This window comes from Mustela lutreola, chromosome 11 (assembly GCF_030435805.1).
Source record: "Mustela lutreola isolate mMusLut2 chromosome 11, mMusLut2.pri, whole genome shotgun sequence".
Taxonomy (NCBI): Eukaryota; Metazoa; Chordata; class Mammalia; order Carnivora; family Mustelidae; genus Mustela; species Mustela lutreola.
In genome coordinates this window covers 89,509,277-89,535,756 of record NC_081300.1, presented here as the reverse complement: position 1 = coordinate 89,535,756, position 26,480 = coordinate 89,509,277, and the positions used below count along the sequence as shown (strand labels likewise).

General features: G+C 50.1%; 1 protein-coding gene across 1 annotated transcript; it reads right to left on the bottom strand.

Annotated features, from left to right (window-relative positions):
• Positions 1 to 1,325: 1,325 nt before the first annotated feature.
• On the bottom strand, positions 1,326 to 23,998 carry HRK (harakiri, BCL2 interacting protein). Its single transcript, XM_059140315.1, has 2 exons — positions 23,551 to 23,998; positions 1,326 to 6,160 (listed from the first exon to the last, which is right to left on the bottom strand). The coding sequence occupies exon 1, from the start codon at positions 23,880 to 23,882 to the stop codon at positions 23,607 to 23,609; it is 276 nt and encodes a 91-aa protein (XP_058996298.1). The 5' UTR covers positions 23,883 to 23,998; the 3' UTR covers positions 1,326 to 6,160; positions 23,551 to 23,606.
• Positions 23,999 to 26,480: the final 2,482 nt, after the last annotated feature.

Sequence of the window (26,480 nt, the reverse complement as noted above, 5' to 3'; positions counted from 1 at the left end):
TAAAAAAAAAAAAAGAAAGAAAGAAAGAAAGGAGGGTGACTTTCAGAGAAGTCCCAGCTCTGCGTGGCCCTCCGAGCTCTACAAGCTCAGCTGCATTTCAGAGTTTGCCCCACCCTGAGGTTTTTTTACTCAAACACTATCAGTCCTTGAATGTGGGCTGCTCGTGGAGGAGGCTACGGGTCTCTGAAGGTGCCAGATGCCACAAAGCATGTGAAGCACAGGATGGGGAAGCTGAACTGGTAGAAAGGTCAGAAGGGATCTGGGCAGGGGACCTGCGGGGCCCACCTCTGGTTAACCAGAGGATAACCCTATGATTCAGCATGGGTTTGCTTGGGTGCCGGATTATGATGGGTATTTTAAAATGTAAATTAATAGCATTAGGTGATAATCGTTACGAAAACAGTCACAAAAACATTGTCGGGCAGAATTTTTGCAAATTTCTTTTGCAAAAATTTATTTGCACAAAAAAATTTTTTTGCAAACTAACTCGACACGGCTTAAGCAAGAGGGAGACTTTATTTGGCTCAGGTAACAGTATGGGCCTGGAGTATCACTGGAGTCAGGGGCCCCAGTGATACTAAAATCATGACATTGCATTCCTCTACTCATTTTTGCTCTGAGACGGTTTGATTTCCAGGCAGTCACATCCCATGTGGCTGTAAGAAGCCCTCCAAAAGCTCTGTGCTTATGTTCCACCAGCTTAGCAACCCTGGAGTCCTGAGGTTGACTCGTTAGTTTGTCCCCAAACCAATCCCTTTAGCCTTTGGGACTTGGAGCCCTGCTGGCCAAGCCTGCATCAGGTGTTGAGTCCTGGCTGTGGGGACGGAGATGAGGAGGAGGAAAGGGTCAATACTTCTAAGTCACACAGACTGAGAGTGGGGAGGGGGTGGGTCCCCAAGGGAAAAGAAAGCATCTATTATCTAGAAAAACACCCTGTCCTCAGCCCACCATTCTTAGGAAAAGACTACAACTTGATCGCTCAAGCATCTTAGAGCAGGTGAATGTAAGGGAAAGAGAGACCCATGTGCCCATAGTTGGCGACATGAGTCTGCACAGCCATTAGCTTATCTGCATGGCACCACGCATAAGTGATGGTTCTGGGCACTGACCTTGAACTGTCAGGCAAGTTCCCTCAACCTCTTGGCCAACCCAAGGGTACTGTTCAGGCCAGTCCTCCCCTTAGGGAGTTCTCAGAAATAAGACCAAGAAAGGAAGTGAGTGTGTGGCCTTTTGTCCCAGGGTAGATTGGGGTGCACAGCCAGATCCTCCCATGATCTTTGGGGACCAACCTTTCAAAAGGAAATGAAAACGCAAAGGCCTCTGGCTGGAAGCACACAACCAGTTTTTTAATAAAGTCATTACAAATATGTACAAAGCGTCTCCAAGGTACGAAATTCCTCTTACAAAAGAGCACAACAAACCAGCAAGGTTAGAACCCAGAACGGAATGTTCCCAAGCTTGTTGCCTCTCTGGCTGAGCCAGAGGCCTCGGTGAGGTTCCAAACACCCCCCCAACCGTGTCTGCCACATACACACATAGGCTCTTGGGCACGTATAGTGCAAAAGCCTTAAGGGTTCAGGTCAGGGAGGGGACAGGAGAGAGGTAAGAAAAGCTTCCCATGTCCTAGGAAGTAAGTTGAACAGGCCCTGTTTGCAAACTAGATGCTCCTTCCAGGGACCTTATAGAAATTAAGGACACAAATGGCAGGGAACAAATACATAAAATCCCCACCTAAACCATCCACCCTGTCCTGGAGTGTCTTCAAACCCAACACTCCTTACAGTGGATCTAAGTCAGGCTTCCTTGCTCCCTGCTGGGTCCCAGGCTGTGCTTGCCCTTGAACTAGCAGTGCCCTGGAGCAGCTCAGGAGGGAATCTAGTGAAGCAGGGTAGTTACCTCATGGGTTTGGGGGGTGGTCACACGGACCTGAGTTCAAATCTTGGCTTGGCCACTTCACTCTGTATGTGCGGCCTTGGGCAAAGTTGCAAAATGTCTGAGTCTCAGCTTCCTCAACTGTAAAATGGGAATAATAACTACTGTCTTCCAAAATGGGTATGAGGAATAACTGAGGGGACACGTGTTAAGCACTCAGCGCAGGGCTCCGGACTGGTGAGCATGCGCTGTCGATGGTGGCTTTTGTTACCATGTGAAGCAGCAAGAACCAGTCTCTTCATGCTGGGAGTGTGTTGAGATCACAGGCTTTAATTTAAATCGCCTTCACGATAGTGCGGTGCTCGGTAAATAGCAATACTACAGAACAATCTGCCAGCGAGGCTTGGGGTCATAGGGATGACCTGACAAATCTGTTAAAGACCATGAACCAGACCAGAAAGGGACAATTAGCGTCATCTGGTTCCAAGCAGGGCTGCCCCTCGGTGCTCCATACCTAAGTTTCTTCCCAGATGGGATTCTGCAACCTGGCACATTGTAGGTGCTCAGTAAATAGGTATGGAATGAACATTAATATTTAAAAAAAAAAAAAAAAACACAAAACTTTTGGTTTTAAGCTTTAAAATGACACTTCTGACATCAATATCCTCCATCACTATGGGAGTAGACCAGGGTGTCTAGCCCGTCCCTCTTTAACCCCTAAGCAACTCCCGACTCTGCTTGGCTCAGGCTGACTTAAGGAAAGAGTTAGAAAAGGAATTGGTATCCACATAGAAGAACAAAACCTGTGTTCTGATCACCGCAGCTTCTGATACCAGATGGCCACTCAAAGAGTCCACAGTGGCAAACCAGTGTCCCCAAAGGTGCAGGACCAACTGGATTCCCCCAATTTCCCAAAGAAGGGAAGTGATATTTTATCATCATCAGAAACGTAAATTGTGAAACCAAAGTCATGTGGTCCTGTGACAATATTATTTAAATCACCGCTTTTTTCCCATCAAAATCGAAAAGAATTTCTTAAATGAGACCACTGGAAGAAGTGGAAAAGAAGTCTCCAGTAGCCCAAAGAAATAGAGGAAAACAAAATGGGAACTGGGTTCTGGGAGGTGCCTATGGCGTAGGACCATGGACAGCAGCCAGAGAGGGGGAAAGCGCTCCCCCCACCCCCCAGAAATCTGTTATTCCAGCTACATCTGCACCAGGATCATGAAATGGAACCCCAACTTTGAAATGGGGTAAAGAGATCTTACTTGCTTTTGGGGGATGGGGAGAGAAGCTTCCAGAAGGGAATGGATCTAATTTGGAAGGGGAATGTTGAGGTCCCAGGAGGCTCCGATCCTTGTGGCTCCCGGACCCCCACCCTCTGAGAGCAACCAGCACCACCAGGAAGGAGGCCCTTCTGTTTCCTCCTCACCTCATTATGCAGCAAGCTACCTAAACAATGATCTCAGAGGCCTCCCTCTGCTTTGCACGGACATGCACACGCGAGCGCGCATGTACACATGCACACACACACACACACACACACACACTCTGCTGTCTGCTGAAACCCGATATGAGGTCTTTTTTAAAATTTATTTCAAAGCCTCCCTCCCTCTCCCTCTCTTCACAGACGCTCTGCAGTGAAGCTAATCAAAATCAATGACTCCTTGGCAGCCAGAGAAAAGCGGGGGAGAGAGGGAGGGATGGTGCCAGCACTTTGCACACTGTGGAAATATTTAAAAAAAAAAGAAGAAGAAGAAGAAGAAGAAACACCACCCCACTATCTCATGCAATCCAAGTAATGCAGCCTCCGAGACGGTGGGGACAATATATACATATATATCATGCTTCAATTTCCTAATACAAATGTCCATCAAGAAGTCAAATCTCATATAAAAACAAGCATTAAAAACAACCCCTTGTCAAAAATCGGGGCAGTCGAGAAGTGCACTCAAATTAATGATGTGCAAGAAAAAGCCAGGATTAGATAAATACACAGTTTCTATTAATACAAGAGAATATGTACAAGGGACTTGGCTGTAAAGCTCCATCAGGTCAAGGGTGCCCAGTTCTCAGCGGTGTGGCTTCATTGAAATCAAAATTGCCCCAAATGCCAACCTGGGCATTTGGATTTGGATCCTCCCTCAGAAATGTCAGAAGCTGGTAGGCAAGTCAGGGCTGAGAAAGGGATTCTCTGACCTTTCCCCCTCTCCCGTGTCTAGATGGTCAGCAGGGCCCCACTGCCGTGTTGAAGGTACAGCCTCAGGGCAGCAGAGAGCTGTGATCACATACCATTATAGTAATGAAAACCCCCTCCCCAAAAAATAGGCTGAGCTGGAAAGACTCTAGCGTCTGGCTCGGAAAGGGACGATACAGAGACAGGGGACTGTGTTTCCTATCATTCTAATTAATTTGCCTTCTCTAAGTTCGTGGCTTGCTGGGGATGTCGCCTGCTGCTCTCTGCAGACCCTGCCTACATACCCATCCCCTGCAAAATTAACTGGAGGGGAGGGCCCCCAGAATGAAAGGAAGCAAGTTCTCCATCAACAAGCTGGCTGGGGGTGGGGGTGGGGGCTGCCCTCACCTTCAGCAGCTTTGGGTCACATTTGTCTTTAAAGGTCTATTTAGGAAAACATAAGGCCTGGATAAAAGAAAGAAAGAAAGACAGCTCCCAGCTTGCAACAGCACTAAAAGGTCCTGCATTCTAAAGGACCTGGTAATTTTCACCAAAGCCTATGGGGAATAATTCAGCCCCATGTCAACCTCAACAACGGCTGATCCCTCTGCTGGCTTCTTAGAACAGCAAGGGTGTCTGCTAATCAGCCCAGTGGACCCCCCTGCCCATAGGGACTGGGTGGTGGCCTGCAGAATGACAGTCTGACCCTGAAGCCTGGTGCCCCACCATCTCAGCTTTGCACACGGCACTGTGTAAGACCCAGCACAGAGGAGTAATACCTGGGGTTTTCTTTCTTTTACATTTTTCAAAAAATAAAAGCAAAATATAATCACTGCTCCCTGAAGAGTCTTTGCAGCCAAGTCTCAGTCCAGCACACATCTTTTTTTTTTTTTTTTTTTTTTTTTTTTTTAGCCCTTCTAGAAACTTCTGAAAATAGTAGCTCATCCTGGGGAAATCAAACAAAAAAATCAGACCTTCTGTCAGTCAGTGAGATGCTGGTGCATTTCATTTAAGTGACCCGCTCCCTCCCCCAGTGCCTCTTGCTTATAAATCACCCTTGACCAGAACGTAGCCATTTCTTGGCCCTTTAATCCATAAAATCTAAGCCCTGAAATCCCCTTGGGGAGTAGGAGAGGCCATGCGCTGTACTCCCAGGGTACTTTCTCAGGGGCAGAGGATAAAGCAAACAAGTCACATATGAGGTCAGCTTTCCACCTCAGTAACCAGCAAGCACTCGGTACCTCCCCCTCCCTTCCTCCCTCCCAGACCCCAGGGTTTGCTCCAAAACACCTCTGGATTTTTCATCCCCACAGAGAAAGAGCAGAGACTCTCAAGTGGCACTTTTGCGACTTGTCCCTTTAAAAAAAGAATTTGAAACAGCAAAATAGAACTCTCTCGTCCCCTGGCCTTGCAGTCTGGCAACAGAACGCCATGGCAGCACCGGCAAGAACACAGCACCAGCAAAATTTAAGTGAAGCACCAGAGACACCAGACTGGTAGGAAAAAAAAAAAAAAATCCCTTTTGTCTTGTTCTGACAGTGGGACTGGCTATTGACCTACACACACGTACAGAGAGACTAGGACTTGTCAAGACTTTTGGAAATGAAGGACTCCCAGACTGCCCCTCGTCTTCCTCGCTTTCTTTCTTTTTTCCTTCTATTTTGCCTTTTGCAATTTTACCCTCTCCTCCACCAGCATCCCTCCCCAGGTGGTTGGTCAACTCTGGAGCTAATTCCCACCAGTCTTTGCACATTTTCTAGGTACACAGTAGGCATCTCTCTTCCAGTGCCCCAGACATGGAAGTATCAAAGTCCACATGGGAAGGTGCAGAAAAGGGAGGGGACTTGCGTCCTCGACAAGACATGCACTGAGTAGTAATATTCAATATTTTCTTTTTTTATATATAGAGCTGTATGTAAATAGCATTGGGGTGTCTGTTTCTGCAGCTGGATATGCAAAGGGCTTCCCCAGTCCCTTTCGGCGTTGCTACTATTGGCTCTAGGCTCCTCTCCACTTCCTTCTCGAAGTGCCAACCGCGGCCTTTCAAGCTCCGGGCTCCCCCTCAGGAAAACGGGAACCAGCTTTCTCCAAGGACACAGGGTTTTCACCAACCTGCAGAAATAAAGAGTGGTATTTCAGTCAGTAGGCACGTGCAGACAGCTGCTGGGGATGACGTCAGTGCCTTGAGCCTGTGCACAGCCAGCCCCGAATGTCGAATGTTGGGAGGTGGGGGGGGATGGGAGAGAGCTGCTAGATACAGAGCTCTGATTTGGAGGAAAGGGTCCCCAGAAGCTAGATATAGTGCCCACCCCGACCTCCACCCCGGCCAAAGCCCTGTCCACACAGTAGCCTTCCGTAAATGAACATTGGTACGCACACGCCCCCATTTCTGTTTTCAGACGTAAGCATCTTCTGTGATTAAAAGAGAGAATGTCAAACCACCCTGTCTTTTTGCTCCTCCAAAGCAGGAACAGGACACTCATCTGTTTATTTCACAGATCCATAGTCAAGGCAGGCTTATAGGACAGCCTCTGCTCCCATCCATTCATTCATTCGTTCACTGCCGAACATAACAAGAACAGGCTAGTTACAGATCCAATGACATAGTTCCTGTCCTGTAAGGGGCTCAGAAGTCAAGAGAAAGAGATGAGAAGAACTTGGTATCAATGACATTGTCTGGTGAAGAGAAGTCCGGATAAATGTGAACTCTGGGACCCCATAAGGGAAAGGGGGAGTCAGAGCTCTTGAGACAAAGAGGCGGACTCCTCTGGAGGACTGAGGGATGCCAGGGAATCAGCCAGGATAAGATGAGGCATCCAGGAAGGGCAGAAAAAATAGCACATACCCCTGAGAATCGAAAAACGTATTTTCATACAGGGGCACCTAGATGAGTCAGGTCAGTTGGGCGACTGCCTTCCGCTCAGGTCATGATCTCGGGGTCCTGGGATTGAGCCCTGTGTCAGGCTCTCTGCTCAGCAGAGAGTCTGCTTCTCCTTCTCCCTCTTCCTCTGCCCCTCTCCCTACTACGATCTCTCTCACTCTCTCTTAAATAAAATCTTTCAAAAAATTATTAAAAAAAAAACATATTCAGGGGGGCCTGGGTGGCTCAGTCGGTTGATCTTCTGCCTTCAGCTTGGGTCATGATCCTGGAGTTCCAGGATCGAGCCCCACATCAGGCTCCCTGCTCAGTGGGGAGTCTGCTTTTCCCTCTGCCCCTCCTCTTGCTCATGCTCTCTCTCTCTCTCAGATAAGTAAAATCTTTCAAAAAATTATTTTAAAAACATACATTCAGCTACTGGGTAGCTCAGTAGGTTAAGCGTCTGCCTTCGGCTCAGGTCATGATCTCAGGATCCTGGGATCAAGTCCCATGTCGGGCTCCCTGCTCAGTGGGGAGCCTGCTTCTCCCTCTCCTCCCTGCTTGTGTTCTCTCTCTTTCTCTCTCAAATAATAGATAGAATCTTTATAAAAACATATGTTCACACAAAAACTTGTACGTCAGTGTTCATAGCAGCATTATCCATAATAGCCAAACAGCGGGAACGACCCCACGGGAAAAACCCCACGTCCAATGACTGATAAATAAAACAGAGTATTTCCAAGCAATAGAGTATTATTCAGCCATGAAAAGGAGACTGACACACTGCAATCTGGATGAGCACCGAGGTCATTATGCTAAATGAAAGAAGCCAGACACAAAAGATCACATACTGTATGATTCCAAGGTTGTGACACACCCACAAGAGACAAGTCTTTAGAGACAGAAGTGGATTAGTGGTTGTCCAGCACTGTGGGGTGGGGAAGGACTTGCGGAGTCACCACTAATGGGTACACAGGGTTTCTGTGGGGGAAATGAAAATGCTCTAACACTGATTATGGGGATGGCTAGCACAACTCTGGAAATATAATTTTAAAAAATCATTGAGTTGTGCACTTTGAAAGGATGGGTTTTCTGGCAGGTGAATTATGTCAGATGGACGAGGAAGAGGGAGCAGCGTAAGGGGACGGGGGAGTGGCAGGGAGGAAGGGAAGAAGCAGGACAAGGGCAAGAACAGAGCGATAGAATATCCCAGTGAGCTCAAGGTGCTTGAGGTGGCTCCAGCAAAGCCCAGGCCATGGGGCTGGGAAGGGGTGAGGCCGGAGAGTGAGCAGGGGCTAGAAGTTCGCAGAGGACAGCATGTTAGTCCAAAGCAGGCTGCCGGCAACTTGCCATGTGAGCCATACAAATCAAGTGAAGTCGTGCACAAAGTGGGAGGTAGATCACTTTCTGAGTTGCAAAGAATCCGGGATATCGACCTGTATGAACTGCGCCAGTCAGTTTTCCTGCTGGGTCTAGCCAACAGAAGCCGCTGATGGGGTATGAGACCAGGGTGTGTACTTCCCCGGCTCCCACCCTACCGGGCCACAGACCTCCGCCACCACCGAAGCCCTGATTCCCTGTCTGTCCCGTGAGAGAGTCTGCATCACTGCATGGTCGCTCTTGGTTTGCATGGGAATCAGTCATCCACCAACACAGCTGATCAACACAGTCCTTTTAGTTCACGAAAATCTGCTTTCATAATCCCTAAAAACTCACTTTGTTGGTGCCTAGTCACACTGATCTTCGAAAAGTCAGTGGAACCCGGCAGCAGTAGCCTGAGATGATGACGCACAAAAAAGGAAGGATGGAGAGAGAGAAAGAAGCCACCTCTAGGTGCTACGGAGCCTGCTGACTTTGTGCTCAGCATTTTTCTGTGCGCTCGATGAGGCCGCAGTGCCTGCCCTCAATGTGCCTCCAGCCTTCCTCGGGGAGACGTGCCGTGCCAGAGGCCAGAACTGTGGAAGACCATCGTCCACAGGCGTATGGATAGCCCAGAAGTCAGGGTGTGGCCGGGCTCACTAGGCAAGCTTCAGAGAGGAGCCAAGATTCGAACTTGGCCTTTAAGGGACGCATTCATATTTTTTTCAATAACTGGAAGAAGCAAGGATCATTTAAGTGGGGAAAGGAACGGAGCAAAGCACAGGGGCAGTGACACATACAGCTCAGTCAGGGGACCATGATGAGCAGGGACCTGCATCCCAAAGTTATGCAGAGTGAGGCTGCGCAGATACACTGCAGTTGATTGCTGGTGATGAAGGGAAGACGAGGATGGTATCAGGAGAGGGAAGAGAACTCTCTCTTAATGGCATGGATCAGTTCCATCCATGGGAGGAATGAATTGTTCTTGTAAAACTAGGTAGGACCAGCAAAGGATTTTCACTTTTCCTACCTGCAAGTCATTAAGCCCAGAATGAGTGTTTCTAAGGGCTTCCCAGTGCAGCTCCCTGGACAAGGGCCCCTGCCTGGTTGCATGGTTGGTGTCCCTAGAGACAGATGGACATCAGAGGCCTGTCTCTGCTAGGCCAATGGAGGCCACGTCACCACAGCCCGGAGTCGGAGAGGGTGCTTGTGCATACGATTCTGGGGATCTTAAATGGGACCTGCTATGCCAGCGAGCTTACCCGTGGACGTAGTCACCGAAATGTGCTCAAGAGTGTTCCCCCCAAGTTTTATCTGTAAGGGAGCAGCTTGGAAACATCCCATATTTCCACCAGTAGGAGACCGGAGTAATAAACTGAGGTACCTGCATATTAGAAAGAGGTAGATCTAAGTGTGCTATGATCTTTTTTTTTTTTTTTTTTTTTTTTAGGATTTTATCTATCTATCTATCTATCTATCTATTGGAAAGAGAGTGAAAGAGCAAGAGAGGGAGAGACAATCTGAAGCAGACCCCATGCTGAGCGCAGAGCCTGACGTAGGGTTCAGTCCCACAACCCCGAGTTTGTGACCTGAGCCAAAACCAAGAATCGGACACTTAACTGACCGAGCCACCCAGTGCCCACCCACGTGCCCCTAAGTGTGCTACAACTCTTAAGTAAAAAGAGCAAATGGCCAAACAGCATGATTCTAAGTCCTTTCTCCTTTAATGAATGAATATATGTATATGGGTGCGTGTCTATACACACATACAGATATTTATATATTTCTATATGCCCATATAAAGGGATGTACAGATATGCAAAATAGTGTAATGGTTAAGAGCACTGGGGCACCTGGGTGGCTCAGTCGGTTAAGCCTCCGACTCTTGGTTTCAGCTCAGGTTGTGATCAGCAGCACGCCGGGCTTCGTGCTGAGTGTGGAGCCTACTTAAAATTCTCACTCTCCCTCTGCTTACCCCCTGCTCCCTTGTGCTCTCTCCCCCCAAATTTAAAATGAACAAATAAATAAATACAACTAACTACAGTTAACTCTTGCACAACATAAAGGTTAGAAGCGCTGACACCCCGTGCAACGGAAAACCCATGCCCAACCCCGTGTAACTTTTGACTCTCCCAAAACTTAACTACTAATAGCTGCTGTTGACAGGAAGCCTTGCTCATAACATAAACAGTCAAATTAACATATATTTTGCACGTTATAGGTATTATATACTGTATTCTTACAATAAAGTAAGCTAGAGAAATATAATTTAATTAGGAAAATTGTATGGGGTGCCTGGGTGGCTCAGTCATTAAGCGTCTGATTTCGGCTCAGGTCATGATATAAGGGTCCTGAGATCGAGCCCCGCATCAGGCTCCCTGCTCCTGGGGGGCCTGTTCTCCCTCTCCCACGCCTTCCACTTATGTTTCCTCTCACACTGTGTCTCTCTCTGTCAAAAAATAAGTAAATAAACTCTTTATTTAAAAAATCATATTGAAAAAACATTGACAGTACTGTACGGTATTTTTTTTTTAATCTGCATATAGGTGGACCCATGCAGCTCAAACCTATGTTGTTCAAGGGTCAGCTGCATTTTTTTAATAAACATATAATATATTATTTGTTTCAGGGGTACAGGTCTGTGAATCATCAGTCTTACACAATTCACAGCACTCACCATGGCACATACCCTCCCCCAAGTCCATCACCCAGCCACCCTATCCCTCTCCCCCAACCCCCCAGAAACCCCCAGTTTGTTTCCTGAGATTAAGAATCTCTTATGGTTTGTCTCCCTCTCTGATTTCATCTTCATTTTTCCCTCCCTTCCCCTAAGATTCTCTGTCTTGTTTCTCAAATTCCACATATCAATGACAACATATGACATGAGATCATATAACAATGATAATTATATTTCTCTGACTAACTTATTTCACTTAGCATCATACCCTCTAGTTCCTCCATGTCATTGCAAATGGCAAGATTTCATTTTTGAGGGCTGCATAATATTCCATTGTATATATGTGTATATATACCCCATCTTCTTTATCCATTCATCTGTTGATGGACATCTAGGCTCTTTCCATAGTTTGGCTATTGTGGACATTGCTACTATAAACACTGAGGTGCGCATTCCCCAGTCAGCTGTATTTTTAAGAAACAAAGTCCACTACCCGCTCTGAGCCACTATCCTGCCCCTAAAATGTTTTTCCTCAAACTTGGCTCATAAAAAAACTTTCTCAAATGCTGGCTCAAAACCAAAGCTCATAGCTGAGGAGATTCATGGAAGTTTGCCTTTAAAAAAAAAAAGTCTCTGTTTCCACCCTGCACCCAGTGTGGTGGGGGCAGAGGGGGAAACATGGAACCTCAGGTCCTGCCTCCCTGGGCCACTGTGCTCTCCCCCTGCTGTGCATGCAAAGGCAGGAAGCTGTGAACTGCGAGCCCCACTATAGCCGTGGATCAAGTCCCAGGCTCACTAGCTTCTTCCTATATCTGAGATGAGGACTCTTGGGTCCCCTCCTAAGAGGTCTCAATATTTAATTTAAGAAAATACCACTTTTTTGGCTCTTGCTATTTGCCCAAGTGTTGAGTTACAAATTCAAACGGCAGAGAAGGATATGGAAATAAAAGGAAAGCTCCCTCACTCCAGCCCTAAGCTTCCCAGAATATTTCCTGTGCATTTGCAGACACCATGTCTCTCCCCCTTATCCTATGTCCCCCGAGCCCATCACCATGCCCTGCACAGAGTAGGTGCTCATTTCAACTTGCTGGGTGACAGTGAATCTGTGAGGAAGCGAATAATGGTGGCAACCTCCCCACCTTTCCATCTTTGGTTTCAGGGCGCTGATGTTTTTTTTTTTTCTTTTTCTTTTCTTTTTGAGAAAGAGAGAGACAGAGCACAAGCAGAGGGAGAGGCAGAGGGAGAAGCAGGCTCCCCACTGAGTTGGGAGCCCGATGTGGGGCTTGATCCCAGGACCAGAGATCATGACCTGAGCTGAAGGCAGATGCTTAACCATCTAAGCCACCCAGGCACCCCTTCAGGGTGCTGATTTTGACCGTGGAGTTCAGGTGGGACCAATAGTCAGTCCTAGCCCCTAAGAATCCTGGGGACAAAGGTGTCTGTGCTGAATCCTCCTAGAGGGAACACTGCTCTGGTCTGTGTCTTCAATCTTCATCTCTGTAGTTCATGCTTCCCATTTAGGAAGGTGGGTGCTGAGGAGAACGTAGGGCAAGGGGATCAAAAAAACAGAAGCCTGGGGCACCTGGGTGGGTCAGTTCATTGGGCATCTGCCTGTCAGTTTCAGCTCAGGTCGTGAGCTCAGGGTCCTGGCATTGAGCCCTGTGTCAGGCTCTGCACTCAGCTAGGATTTTGCTTGAGAGTCTCTCTCTCCCTCTCCCTCTGTCCATCCCCCACTCACACTTGTGCTCTTTCTCTCTCTCTCTCTCAAATAAATAAATAAATCTTTTAAAAGATTTTTTCAAAATTTTTTCATTTGAGAGAGATAGTGAGAGCACAAGCAGGGAGGAGGGACCGAGGGAGAGGGAGAAGCAGGCTCCCTACTGAGCAGGGAGCCTGTGGGGCTTGATCCCAAGACTCTGGGATCATGACCTGAGCTAAAGGCAGATGCTTAACTGACTGAGCCACTCAGGTGCCCCAATAAATAAATCTTTTTTAAAAAAGAAAGGGGGTGCCTGGGTGGCTCAGTGGGTTAAGCCTCTGCCTTCAGCTCAGATCATGATCTCAGGGTCCTGGGATCAAGCCCCGAATCGGGCTCTCTGCTCAGCAGGGAGCCTGCTTCCTCCTCTCTCTCTGCCTGCTTTTCTGCCTACTTGTGATCTCTCTCTCTCTCTGTCAAATAAATAAATAAAATCTTAGAAAGAAAGAAAGAAAGAGAGAGAGAGAGAGAAGGCTAGATCTGAGACACGTGAAAATGGAAGAGGCCATTTGGCAGCTGCAGGAAGGGACGACTCCCTGTGCCCCGTGCCCGGCTATTAGTGAACAGTTATCCGTGCCTCAGTGAGTGGTTACCAAGGCTATCAGTGAGTGGTCATCAGCGTTTCACTGAGTGGTTATCAGTGCCTCAGTGAGTGGTGATCAGCAGTTCAGTGAGTGGTTATCCTTGCTTCAGTGAGCGGTCATCAGTGCCTCCATGAGTGGTTGGTCATCAGTACCTCAGTGAGCGGTTGGTCATCAGTGCCTCCATGAGTGGTTGGTCATCAGTGCCTCAGTGAGCGGTTGGTCTTCAGTGCCTCCATGAGTGGTTGGTCATCAGTACCTCAGTGAGCGGTTGGTCATCAGTGCCTCCATGAGTGGTTGGTCATCAGTGCCTCAGTGAGCGGTTGGTCTTCAGTGCCTCAGTGAGCGGTTGGTCATCAGTGCCTCAGTGAGCGGTTGGTCATCAGTGCCTCAGTTAGCGGTTGGTCTTCAGTGCCGCAGTGAGTGGTTTGTCTTCAGTGCCTCAGTGAGCGGTTGGTCATCAGTGCCTCAGTGAACGGTTGGTCTTCAGTGCCTCAGTGAGCGGTTGGTCATCAGTGCCGCAGTGAGTGGATGGTCATCAGTACCTCAGTAAGTGGTTGGTCATCAGTACCTCAGTAAGTGGTTGGTCATCAGTACCTCAGTGAGTGGTCATCAGTACCTTGTGAGTGACTGGTCATCAGTACTTCAGTAAGTGGTTGGTTATCAGTACCTGAGCAGTACCTGAGTACCTGAGCAGTCCATCAGTACCTCAGTGAGTGGTCATCAGTGCCTCCATGACTGGTTGCTTGTCAGTGCCTAACTGAGTGGTGATCAGCAGTTCAATGAGTGGTTATCCTTGCTTCAGTGAGTATTTGGTTATCAGTTCTTCAGTGAGTGGTCATCAATGCCTCAGTGGGAGGTCATCAGTGCCTCAGTGGGGGTGTTCATCAATGCCTCCATGAGTGGCTGGTTATCAGTGCTTCAGTGACTGGCCATCCATGCCTCAGTGAGGGGTCATCAGTGCCTCAGTGAGTGGTTACCAAGTCTATCAGTGAGCAGTGATCAGTTCTATGGTGAGTGGCTACTGATTGTGTAAAGTCTGTGAGGAGAGAGCAGAGAACTGAGAGCTTCTGGCCACTATGAAATTATAGCAGGTGGACCTTGAGTGCACACTAACTGGACTTCCAGAAGGGTCGCACTGAGGGTTGGGAGGCAGCAAGGCAGCAGAGAACTGACACCAAGTCAAATGGGCAGACCCTTTCTACAGTAGTCTTGCTGGCTGTACCCCCATGTTATAACATGCATTTTTGACCCAATAATATCACTGCTAGGAACTTCACTTATTTTTTCTTCACAAAATTGCCCAAACAAGAATATACCTTGTTTATACTACCACCAAATGTGAAACAGCATAAATGTCCCTGGAGAGGGGAACAGATAAGTGAATCATAGTTTGTCCAACAGTGGAACACCATGCAGCCATTAAAAAGGATGATGAAACCTTTCTTTGTTGACATGGGAAGAGATCAGCAATCTATTTTTAGTGGAGAAAAAGCATATTACAGAACAACATGGACAGATGATCTCACTTATTTAAAATAGGGTGTGCGTGTACATCAAGGGATGTCTGACAAAGTGGTCCCCTAAAGCAGGGGTTGCAAATTTATATATACGCATGGATCCAGTGACATGTGCCCAGAAGAGGTCAGGGTGAGCAAGAAAGTCTGTGTACCATCTAAAGGGGCTTCTGATACTCATTCATGGGAATACAGATCTTGTCAGATCTTTCCATTTGTTCGAGAAAAATTGGAAATTCAGGCTTCTTTAAGAAAGTACATGATTTTTCAGTGCAGCGGGGAGAGACACAGGAGCCGAACAAAACCCAGCTGCAGGCCAGATTTAGCCAGGAGACCACCAGGTTGGAACCATTGCCCAGACACTGGGATACCCTTAGATAGAGTCACTGGCATTGAAGGCCACTTCATCTTAACCCTCAATATCTATCTCTGTGCTTCAGTTTCACTGTCTGGAAACTAAGGGAGTTGGGTTAGGTGGTCTCTCAAGTCCTCTCTAGCCCTGGCTATATCTCTAGAATGGTGACCTTTTGGGTCATAGATGTTTTGAGGATTGGATCAAAACCTTAGTTTCTCTCTCAAGGAGGGAGAAATACGGGAGTATGACATCAACCAACTTTATGTGTAATTTTGGGGGGGGGTTCCAAATTTCTTGAGGCTTCCCTCGAATTCATTCATTTATCTATTCATTCATTATTCATTCATTCATTCATAGTTACTGGATGCCTGCCCTATGCTAGTCACCATTCCCAGGCTGGGCTATAGTGATGGGCAAAGGAAACATGATTGGCACCATCATGGGACCTGGAAGCCAGTGTCACCCAGGTTGGGAAGTCCCGTCCTGGAGGTCAGTGGCTTAAGCAGGTTGCTGGTGAGCCACAAAGTAGGGGACACAACACTGGTAACTGCTTTAAACAAAAGGCTCTAAAAAGTCCCCTATGAGTTCCCACCGTACTATGAGTACAGACCCACAGACTAAATTTGATCTCAAATAATAACACATATCCCGGACTCCCATTTATCATTTTCTACCATTTTCTGAGCATCAGTGACATGTCCCACATTGCTCAGGAGGTAAAGGGACAGGGCGCCTGGGTGGCTCAGTTGGTTAAGCAACTGCCTTCAGCTCAGGTCATGATCCTGGAGTCCCAGGATCGAATCCCAGGATTGAGTCCCACATCGGGCTCCCAGCTCCAAGGGGAGTCTGCTTTACTCTCTGACCTTCTCCCCTCTCATGCTTTCTCTCACTGTCTCTCTCTCAAATAAATAAATAAAATCTTAAAAAAAAAAAAAAAAGGAAGAAGAAGAAGAAGAAGAAGAAGAAGAAGGTAAAGGGATAGTTGATAGGTGGCCAAATATCTGGACCTGATGGAAAAAGCCTGACTCCAGAGTTCACGTGACTTTCCACCAAGCTGTCCTGCCTCCACATAAAATGCAGGTGAATATGACAGTGACCAATGGTTAAAATTTCAGAATCAAGACTTAGGCCCCATGACGTGCCGCCTAAAACATTTTAAATCCGGGCTGTCTTTGAAAGCAGTACCTCTTCTTAAATCCATCCCGTTGCCCCTGACATATTCCCACACTTTGAAGACTACCCCCCACCTCCAAAGCTAAGTTTCCCTGTCTTCAGTAGGTTAGCATCCTTCAGGATTTATTAAGTACCATGTGCTAGATTGAAGAATGTCAGATATACACGGTGCCTGGCTGTACCATGGTGATAGGCAGAGGCCGGCAGTCAGGGAAGATTCTCCAAGCTCTTAGTAATATTGCTCGGACTTGGAGTTCCTCCCCGACATCGGGATGGGTGTGCAAGGAGTCCTCTGCATTCCCAGGCCCTCCAGGAATAGCCAGAGGTATGTTCCACAAAGAACATTCCCCACAAAATACCACAGATTGAGCTGAGGATGATAACATCCGACTCCAGAAGTCAGTGACATGACTGAGATATGGGAATGAGGGGCAGCGTTTATCCAGAAAGCCCTTTTGGACCTTTACTACATTTTATGCCCTTTAGACAACGGTTACAATGAAAGAATGTTCACATATGCTTTGATAGCAAAGTTCCACTTGGAGGCATTTTTAAGAAAATCATCCATGGGGGCACTTGGGTGGCTCAGAGGGTTAAGCCTCTGCCTTCGGCTCAGGTCAGGATCCCAGGGTCCTGGGACCAAGCTCTGTATCAGGTTCCCTGCTCAGCGGGAAACCTGCTTTGCCGTCTGCACCCCGACTCGTGTCCCCACTCAAAAAAATAAATAAAATCTAAAAAAAAAAAAAAAACCCAAAAAAACAAAAAACCACACACACCAGAAAATCGTCCATGATGTTCCCAGAGTTATACACAAAGACGTTCCTCTTCATGTTGGAAATGATCTAAATGTCCAGCAGTAGTGGATTGGGAAGGTAAATGTTGGAACAGCCAAATAATGAAATAGCGAGCAACCTCTAAGGGTGTCATAGAAAATATCACAATGAGTGGAGAAATGTCTGTGCTGAAAAGGAGAAGTCAGGCTATAGAGAATAAATATCTAGAGCGAGTCATTCCATTTGTTAAAGCTCCCATCAGTCCATTTTTGAAAATGGAAAGAAGCCTCTCAAAATGTTCATAGTGAGTAGTAAGATAAAAAACAATTCACAAAATTGTCTTTTATTCAGCATTTTCCAAATATTTAATAAGGAAATTGTAATATTGTTTGCAATCAAGAAAAAGCTATTTAAAAAGGGGGATGTGTCCCATAAATTTTCCCAATGCAATTTAATTCCATCTTGCCCAAGTCTGTGGTCTGCAGAACAAAGGTCCAGGATGGCAACACTCTGTGGGGGCAGCCAATTTTCTCCCCATAGGAAGGTAAAGGAGATCTCTCCTTCCCTGGGCATTTAGCAGTAATAAAAGAATGCATCTCACTGACAGAGTTAAAACAGAGACACCCCCTCCCATAGCAGGACAACAGTTTAGGGCAGGAAAGAGACAGGGAGATGAGGCTAAGTTGAAAGGTGACATTTCTTAAAGTGCTAGAAATCCAGCCAACATCTACAACATTCTGAGGCTCCTGAGGGCTGGGCATCTGTGAACTGGTGCAGGAATCAGGACCTCTCAGACCCTGGCAGCAGGTGAACTTGTTCATTTGCACAGAGAGGCTGCGGTGAGAGTCAGAGCCCGGGTCTCCAGCTCCCGAAGTCTAGAAGCCTCTGAGCCGGGAGCTGGGACTAGTTCATCCCTATTTCCCTGCATCCCAGCACCCGGCTTGTAGCTGGTGCTCAGTGCATCGTGCAACTACATGACAAGGAGCAGAGTCCTCCCTACTGTGTCACATCTAATTCTCCCCCTCCCCCCTGCAAAGCACCTGCTCATTCACTATCTGCACTTGTGAATCCCGTTACTGATGAAAGCCTCTCTGAGCTTGGTTTTCTCACCCCCTACTTCCTGTTGAACTTGGAACCAACTTGGGCTCTGTGCCACGGCCTCATGTAGCCACTCCCTGCCTCTCAGACTTCTTCCCCAAGTTCATGTGGCTTTAGCCACACTCCTCGGGTTTCTTTCTTACTCAGACACACGGAGCAAAATCTCACCTCCCAGACCACTGGTCTTCCTATATGTCCCCCAGAACGCCCTTCTTGCAAGCCTTCACGACCAGCTCCTTCTTGTCAATCAAGTCACAGGTCCCCTGGCTCCTCCTCAAAGTACCCATCCCTAACCACTCATGTAGGTGAGGAGTCCCCTGGGCTCTCTATTACACTGCCTTCCTGGAATACCTTCAGAGTCCTTGGCACTTCCTGAAATTATCTTTGTGTCAGATTGTGTGATCCAAAAATGGCCACATTATCTCCTATCCCACGTGCTATGCCAGAACCTTGCCACTGGCTCCCAGGGAGATGTCTTCATTCCATTCCCCTGGAACATGCACCGGTTGGTGACTTCTTTCTAACCTAAACGACTTCTGAAGCCGGGTCAGAAGAGGCCAAGTGGCTTCCACCTTTGTCCCCTGGAAGCTTGGTCTTGGGGCTCTTTGTCACCAGGTCAGAATCTAACCACGGTGAGGCCGCCATGTTGTGGAAAAGCCTGGGCCACAGAGGAAATGAATGCCAATTCCCCACGCCCTCCTCCCCATGCCCAGCATGATTCCAGCCCCCACCCAGCCTGGAGCAGAGACAGGTCACCCCTATGCCATGTCCGAATCCCTAATGCACAGAATGTGTAAGCATAATCAGACAATTGTTTTAGGCCATGAGGATTTGGAGTAACTAGTTACAGAGCAATAGTAACCAGAACAATCTGTATTAACTTATCATCGGTCTTTTCCCACTAAAATGTACACGAGGGCAGGGCCTTCTATGTCATGGTCCTTCCTGTGACCACCACAGTGCCCTTCACCTAGTAGGTCCTCCAAAGCGATTATTGAGTAAGTGAAAGAAGCTGAATTTGGGGTTACCTATCTTGCATAGTTTCTGACTGATACATCTATCCATTACATAATCATTGCACACCTACTATGCGACAAGCAAGTCACACGCGGTGGGGCATTCCATTGTTCCCATGAAATCCTATCACACTTAACACTGGTGACCAGAGGGAAAACAGAAGTCCCCACATCCCCCCTCTTCCCCCCAGTATAGGTCTGAAAAGCTGCCTGTCAAAAACCAGAGGTTGCCAAATCCACGCAGCCCACATCTGGGGGTGTATTTAATTATCCCCGGGTGCAGCTGTTTTTACACTGACAGCTCAGTCACTTGTGCCCTGGCCTCTTGCTAGGCAAGCGGGTGACTCCAGACAGGGACCATGTGGTGGGCAGGCTGCCAAGGTCCTGCACATCTGGCCCCTTCCCGGGGGGTACCTCCCCAACAGCTGTCTCCTTCCTTTTGGATTGCTCCCTCCCCTGGTCTAGGCTTTCAGGCTCTAGAAGTAATCCTGGCAGGGGTGCAGTAGGCTGGGTGGGAGGCTAGAGGGATGAGCCTCCGGGTTTAACTACTTAGTCCCCTAAGTACCTGCCAAGAACCAGTTAGCATGTCTGGCCGGCAGGCCAGGCCTTCATTAATTCATTAAAGCAGGCTGCTGCTGGCCCGCTGTCTTCCTTGTTGCTGACCATGTCGCCTCCTGCAGAGTCCTCTTCCTCCCCTTCTTCTTGGTCCCAAGGCAAGATTCTGTCCACCAGTGCCCCTTTCTCCCAGCCAGATTCCCTGGCTGTATTCTCTTTCCCTCCCTGCCCCCTCCCAAGGCACAGTTCTCCCTCTCCCCGCCCCTGCCAGCCAGTGCTCACCAGAAAGCATCTTTTGTTCCCTCTCCTGCATCTTTGCTGCTCAGTGATGGGTTAAATCACACCCATCTTCCTCTTGGCCTCCTCTGCCTCCAAGGAGCCTCCCCTGAGGCTCTCGCAGACAGGGAATCTCGCTAGTGCAAGAATTCACAGCTCATCACCCCCTCTTCTTGCTGTCCTGAGTCTCCTCCTCCCGTGCACCCCCCAAGTCATCTGGGAGGGGCTGTGTGCCCCAATTTCTGATGTTGCCACCAGTCCTTTGGGACGCAAGTGAACCCTCTCTGCCTCAGTTTCCTCTTTGAAATAATAAGAATGGCATTATCCATTTCGTAACAGCCTCTGATGGGTGAGTTAAGTGCCAGGCACTGCACTGGGCACTTTAAATGGATGCTCTCCGATCAGGCTTCCAACAATCCTAGAAGAGGTACAGCTCCAGTTTAGGCTCAGAAAGGTTATGGTTCTTACCCAAGGTCACACTGCCCGCAAGTTTCTAGGCTGGGACTTAAATCCAGTCCCATCTGATTCCTAAAGTCATGCTTTCCCACTGTGCCACCCTGGCCGGGCTGGCCCTGATTCCCCAAGAAGACATGTAGGGATGGTGAGGAACTGCCCCCCCAACAGTGCTCTGGGAAAGGAAACTATTAAATGCACAATCATAAGCATGATAGCTCACATTTGTATCTGCTTCTTATGCATTTGGCACTGTTCTAGAACGCTCTGGATGTGAATTCATTTCACCCTCGTGACAACACCTTTGCCATAAAGTACTATTATTGTCCCCCACTTAAAATATGGGGAACAGTTAGTAACAGGTGTGTGTGTGTTTAGTTAATGATGACTTCTGAAAGAGGCATTGCTGGCTCACAGATGAGGCTCAGGACAAGTTTGTTGACACTGTTGTCCACATGGCCAAGCTCACCCTTAATGCCTAAGAGAAGAATTTCCTGCCCTATTTGGCTGACTCAGCGCCCCCGGCCGGGAATACTGAAGGTTTCCTACAAAAATTCTCACTTCTCTAGGATAGGAAGGGTGGAGAGGACCACACATGGAACTCAACAAACTGTCTTTCTCCAGTGGATTTTCTTTCACTTCTTCCTAAGTTTCGGGAGAGCCTAGGGGAAACCTGGGTTCCCCCCAATTAAGTCAAACGCACTCGCAAGGCCCGAGCTGTAGGCAGTAGGCGGCGGGAAAAGAACTCGAGTTTCTGGCATAGGGACCGAGGTTGGGAGCCCAAGGCCGGCGAACCCCCGGGTGGAAGCTCAGGAATCGGGTGGTCCACAATTCCATCGGTGTCCCCAGGGAGTGAGGCGCGGCGCTGCAGGAAAGCTGAGCCGGGCTTCCTGGGGTTAGGGCACCCGAGGAGGGAGAACTCTGGAGGGTGTGGTTGCAGGGGACATCAGGCGGGAGGAAGAGGAACCCAGGAGTGGCCTGGAGTCCAGAAGCAGCCCGGAACTCTGGGGCAGAAGCGAAGTGAGGAGGGGGTCATAAACCCTACGCCGACAATGACCAATTACCTGGCGACGCCGCCCAGCCAAACTGCCATCGGACCCCTCCCCTGCCCGCGTAGAATCCCTGCCTCCCCGCTCCTCCCCCGGCCCCGGGCGCGGAGAGGCACCCCGGGTCCTCCCCGCGAGCCCTACCCGAGGTCTCCCGCCCTCTCCCGGCCGGCAGCCTCCTCCCGCGGCGCTGGAGAACCCCCAGCCCTGACGAGCCCTCGGCCAGTGAGCCCCCGCGGCGGGCGCCCAGCATGCCGCACCGCCCGGTCCCGGGAAGGGAGCGCTCTCCCAGCCTGCCTGGACCGCAAAGACCGCAGGAAGCCCTGGCCTGGCCCTCCTACTGGGTTCCTCTCGCGTGCATCCTGCTTCTAATTCACATTCCCACTATCTTTTGCAACTTGTTCTCCAGGCAGTTTCTCTTACTCTCCAGCTCCCCCCATCTTCCCTTTCCTGGTCTCGCCGCCCGCTTTTTCTTTCCCTCTCCTTCCACTTTCTTTCCGCCTTTCCCCAAATTCCAGGCTTTGGGCTTCGCGTCTTCCTCTGGACTTCCTTTTCCTGACCCCCTCCCGGCCCCGTCCAAAATATAGTTCCTGCCCCGGGGATTTGGCAGCCCCAGCCTGGCCCCTTCCGACCCGAGGGCAGCCCCTCTCCCCCGATGGGGAGTGGCGGATGGGACCTCCGGGAGCCGGGCAGAGAGCGCCCCGGAGCACGCACCTCTCCTCGCCAGCGCCCGGGTTGCGCCGGCCCACGCGACATCTGTCGCCCGCGCTCCCGGCTCACACCCTGCGCACCCCCGCAGCTCCCCGGGCGCTGCCACCCCCCACGCTCCGGCTGCCGCCTCTCCCCGCGGGCGCAGTGCCAGCTTCTCAGGGTGTCGGCGCACGACAGGGCTCCGCCAGGGCAGAACGCTGGGCATCTGTGGGTCGTGGCACCCCCCAGCCGCCGGCTTTCTCACCTTCGACCTTCACCTTCCAGCCCTAGATCCACCTGTGGTGGGACTCAAGCTGATTTTCTCTCCTTCCCCATTCTCCGCAGTTCTACTCTGTTCCAGAATCTGAGAAGACAATCCCTTACACGTTTGGTCCCCTAGGCGCACAGCTAGTGCTCAAAAATTCCCCAGCCCCAAGGGCCTAGTGCACAGAAGATGCTTAGTACCTTTCTCCCACTGGTACCAAACAGTGGGCGCTCAACACTCATTCCCCACTCCCACCAGCACGCCGCGCCTAGCATGCTGCAAGCTTTCAAACATTCCCTCCCTAAATATTTACGGCCTAGCACCCAGAAGGAGTTCAATAAATGCTCTTTTATGAAGACTTCCCTTTGGGGTTTCCCTAACAGCCTCCGATCCCAGCCTACTTTGGGGGCATCCTTCTCCATCTCAGCTTCAGCCTTCTGGTGAAAAGGAGGCCGAGCTCCTTAAACGGGACACCTCGTTGCAGAAAGAGCGAAGAAGTTGGCAAAGCAGAGAAAAACTGCAAAGTGCGCGGGGCCGTAGAGGAAAGAGCTCCACCGGAAACCTGGAGGAGGAGGCGTCCAGAGAAGCGCACCGGGAGGACCGAGGGAGTGCCACGTAAGGAGAACAGGGTTCGGAGACTGGCGACTTAGGACAGCAGACGGCTTGGAAGAGGACGGGGGACTTGCCTTGAACCCGCGACAGACTGTAATTCTTTGGCGCGGCGGGTAACTACGTCCTCGTTGCAAACACACTTTTTACTTGCGCTGTGTGTTTACTTGAGCGCTGGTGGGCATTATGGAGGCTAAAGTCCCCGCCGCCAAGCCATCCCACTAGGAGAGTGGCGAGATGCGCTTAAGGAGTCGAGAAAAGAAGACAGAACCGACCTGACCCTTAGAAGGAGAGATGGGAGCTGGAGGGGAGAAGGCTGGCGAGAGAAGAGAGCAGGGGAAAAAAGAGATGGGAAGAAGAGAAAGCAAACTTGGTCTCTCTGGCGCTCCTAGCCTGCCGGGTATGACCAGTCCCCAGCCGCCGCGCCCCGGCGCGCGCTCGCGTACCTGTTGCTCTCTCCGGCTGGGTCTCGGCTCCGGCCCCACCAAGAAGCCCCGCGTTCCTACAAGTTCCGCCTGCCGAGCAGCCAGGCCGCCAGCGCCGCCACCTGCGCGGCCGCGCACAGCCAGGGCCAGTAGGTGGGGAGCGCGCCGGGCGCCGGCGCCCTCCGGCTCCGCGCGCGGCGCCGCCACATGGTGCGCTGGTGCAGCTCGTCGCCGAGCGCCTTGAGCCGAGCGGCGGTGAGCTGCGCGGCGGACGAGCGCAGACCCAGGCGGCCCGCGCTGCAGGCGCACACCGCCGGGGGCCCGCGGCCGCGGTGCAGGGGGCACGGACACATGACCGCTCGCCTCGCTCCCTCCCCGCTCTCGGGCCGCCCCTCGCCTCCGCTCCCTCCGGCCTCTGCGCCTGCCTCCGCCGTGCTCCAGCCGCCGGGGGCCTCCCCTGGACACCAAGTTTCTCCTTGTGTTGTGCGTTTGTTGTGCTGACGGCGCTATTATTAATTAAAGTGTCACATGGTGGAGGGGGGCGGGGAGGGCGCGGGGAGGGGGGTTACATCATCCGGCCCCCGGGGGGGGGCTGCAGGCAGAAGAAACCGAGAGGTAACTTTTAACCCTAGCGGCGCCGGCAGCGAGAGGGCGCGCGTTGGAGAGAGGAGGAGCACGGCGCGCTGGGACGCGACCAGGCCCCCGCCGCCGAGGTCCCGGGCTTGGGGGTCGCGTGGGACCCCCGCGGAGGCGGAGAGCGCGAGGGCAGGCCTTCTCGTTCTCTTTTTCCTGAATTCCGCTCCGCTTCCGATTTGGCGAGGGAAGCAGGCTTGTTTGCGTTTGGGATGAAGCTCATATCGAATTCGGCTGCATTATTCAAAAATATTCCGAAGCTATTGTTTTGTTTGGGGGAGGGGGGTTGGCTGAAAATCTCATGAGAGAGCCAGATTCAACCCAACTTGCCCACTTTCAGGTCTGACTCGGCACCTATAGGCTTCGGATTTGAACGACACACGCCCCCACCCCACTCGCGGTTTCCCCGCCAGACCCTAACGCACCCCCAGAGCCTCTAGAACGCTTGATGGAGGCGGGGCGGGGGGGGGGGGTTAAAAGGGTCGGTCCCTAGCCGCAGAGGCGCGCACCCGAAAGGCTCTCGCAAGGGGTTTTCTGGAAGGTAACTTATTTTTGTCTGCTTCCTTGTGGATATTGTTCTCCTGCCGGGTTACAGTTTCTAGCGGCGATCCCGATTTATTGCGCAGTGGAGACCCTGAGGGGCCGACGAGGAGGTGGGGCTCAGGGGACTTTAGACAGGAAAGGCTGGAGTTGTCCCTGCTTAGTGAAGCTACAAATGGGCAAGGGACACTCGGGGTTTGGGGGGAGATAAGGATCCCTTCTCTGATCTTAAATTTAATGGCATTCAGATAACTTTGGGATTCAGAAAACTAGAGGAGCCAGAAGTGGCTCCAAGCCACCAGTCTGGGACCTGATGTGGAAACTTTGATTGTCTCCTTCCCCCGGGCTGCCAAGGCCTGAGTCCTCTGGTCTCTTGGAAAACATTCTCAAGACGACGAACGTCGAACATCGTTAGGATTTGCATTTGTCACGAGGACAGATTTCCCCTTGGCCTTCCCCCCACGGTCAGCTGTCAGACCCCAGCTCCACAGTGTGATGGTGGTGGGCCCTGCCCTCCTAGCCTCCCCAACGGGCATCACTTACCTTCTGAGTGCCTTCTATGCACCTTACTGGGCTCTGGTCCCTGCCTGGCTGCCTTAAGGAAATCCCCCAACACTTGGGGGCACGGGCTATTATTACCTCGTTTTAAGATGAAGAAACTGAGACTCGGGGAGGTAAGGCCTCTTGCCCAAGTTCACCGAGTTAGTGAAGAGGGAACTTGGATCTAAACTAGGGCAGCACGCTGTAGACTGTGAACGCTTAACCACGGTTTTATACTGCCCCCTGTAATCTGGGAATAATAATACCTCCCTCCCACGATTGGGGCAGAGATTAAATGAGAGAAATGTATGCCAAGCACCTGGCATGCAGGGGGCCCTGGATAAACCTTGGTTCCCTTTGCTTCTGGCCAGAACCACTTCCTCAGTCTCCTGGGACTCACCTCCTTAATCCCCGCTAGTCTTTGCAGAGGGGACGTGATCCATTGCCTGGTGTAGCGTTCCAAGAACGAAGATACAGTGTCTATTTGAAAAGCCCTTTGGATTTAAATGGAACAATTCCCTCCCCCACCTTTTTAATCTGCACGCTTTTAACGGCTCACTTCATGGACATTAATTTTAATGGGACGATTATTACTCTGTTTGGAAGCCTGCCCCTCGAATTGCTAGGCTCACAAGGTGGTGCTGGGTTGGGTCCCAGCCGCTTGGATGTTTTCTGTAGCAAAAAGAGTGCAGCCTTGGATGTGGGGATGTGTCACTCAGCAGAGGAAAAAGAGATGGTGATGGAAAGTGGAGAAAAGAGAAGACACCCCCCCCCCATACTCTGCCTCTGATGGTCCTTAATCTGCTCAGACTGGAGTTTTGGGCCCTCTCCCCTCCATTCAGTAACTGGGGAACTGAGCCTTGAGTTGAGACTTTTTGGAGCCTCCACTTCCTCATCTGTAAAGTGAAAATATACCTACCTTATGAGAGTTAAATGAGATCATACTGGTAAAGCTCTCAGCACAGTGTCCGGTCCATCATTAGCATTTAATAAATGTTGGTTACTATTAATACTTTAAAGTAGATCATGTAGTCACTAAACAGTCTGCTTTGGAGAATGTTAGAGGACCTGCACCCTCAATAATATATGATTGCCCTATTGCGAATTGGCCGTTCCGTCACTGACATTAGTGTTGTCCAGAAAAAGCGAATTCTTCGGGAGTAACACAACACCCTCCTCACACTCCAGTAAAATGAGTTTTTACTTTTAATGTTCAACTTAATGAACACTTACGTTGA

Coding starts and splice junctions, on each gene's coding strand:
- HRK (XM_059140315.1), bottom strand. CDS start 23,882: ATGTGTCCGTGCCCCCTGCACCGCGGCCGCGGGCCCCCGGCGGTGTGC.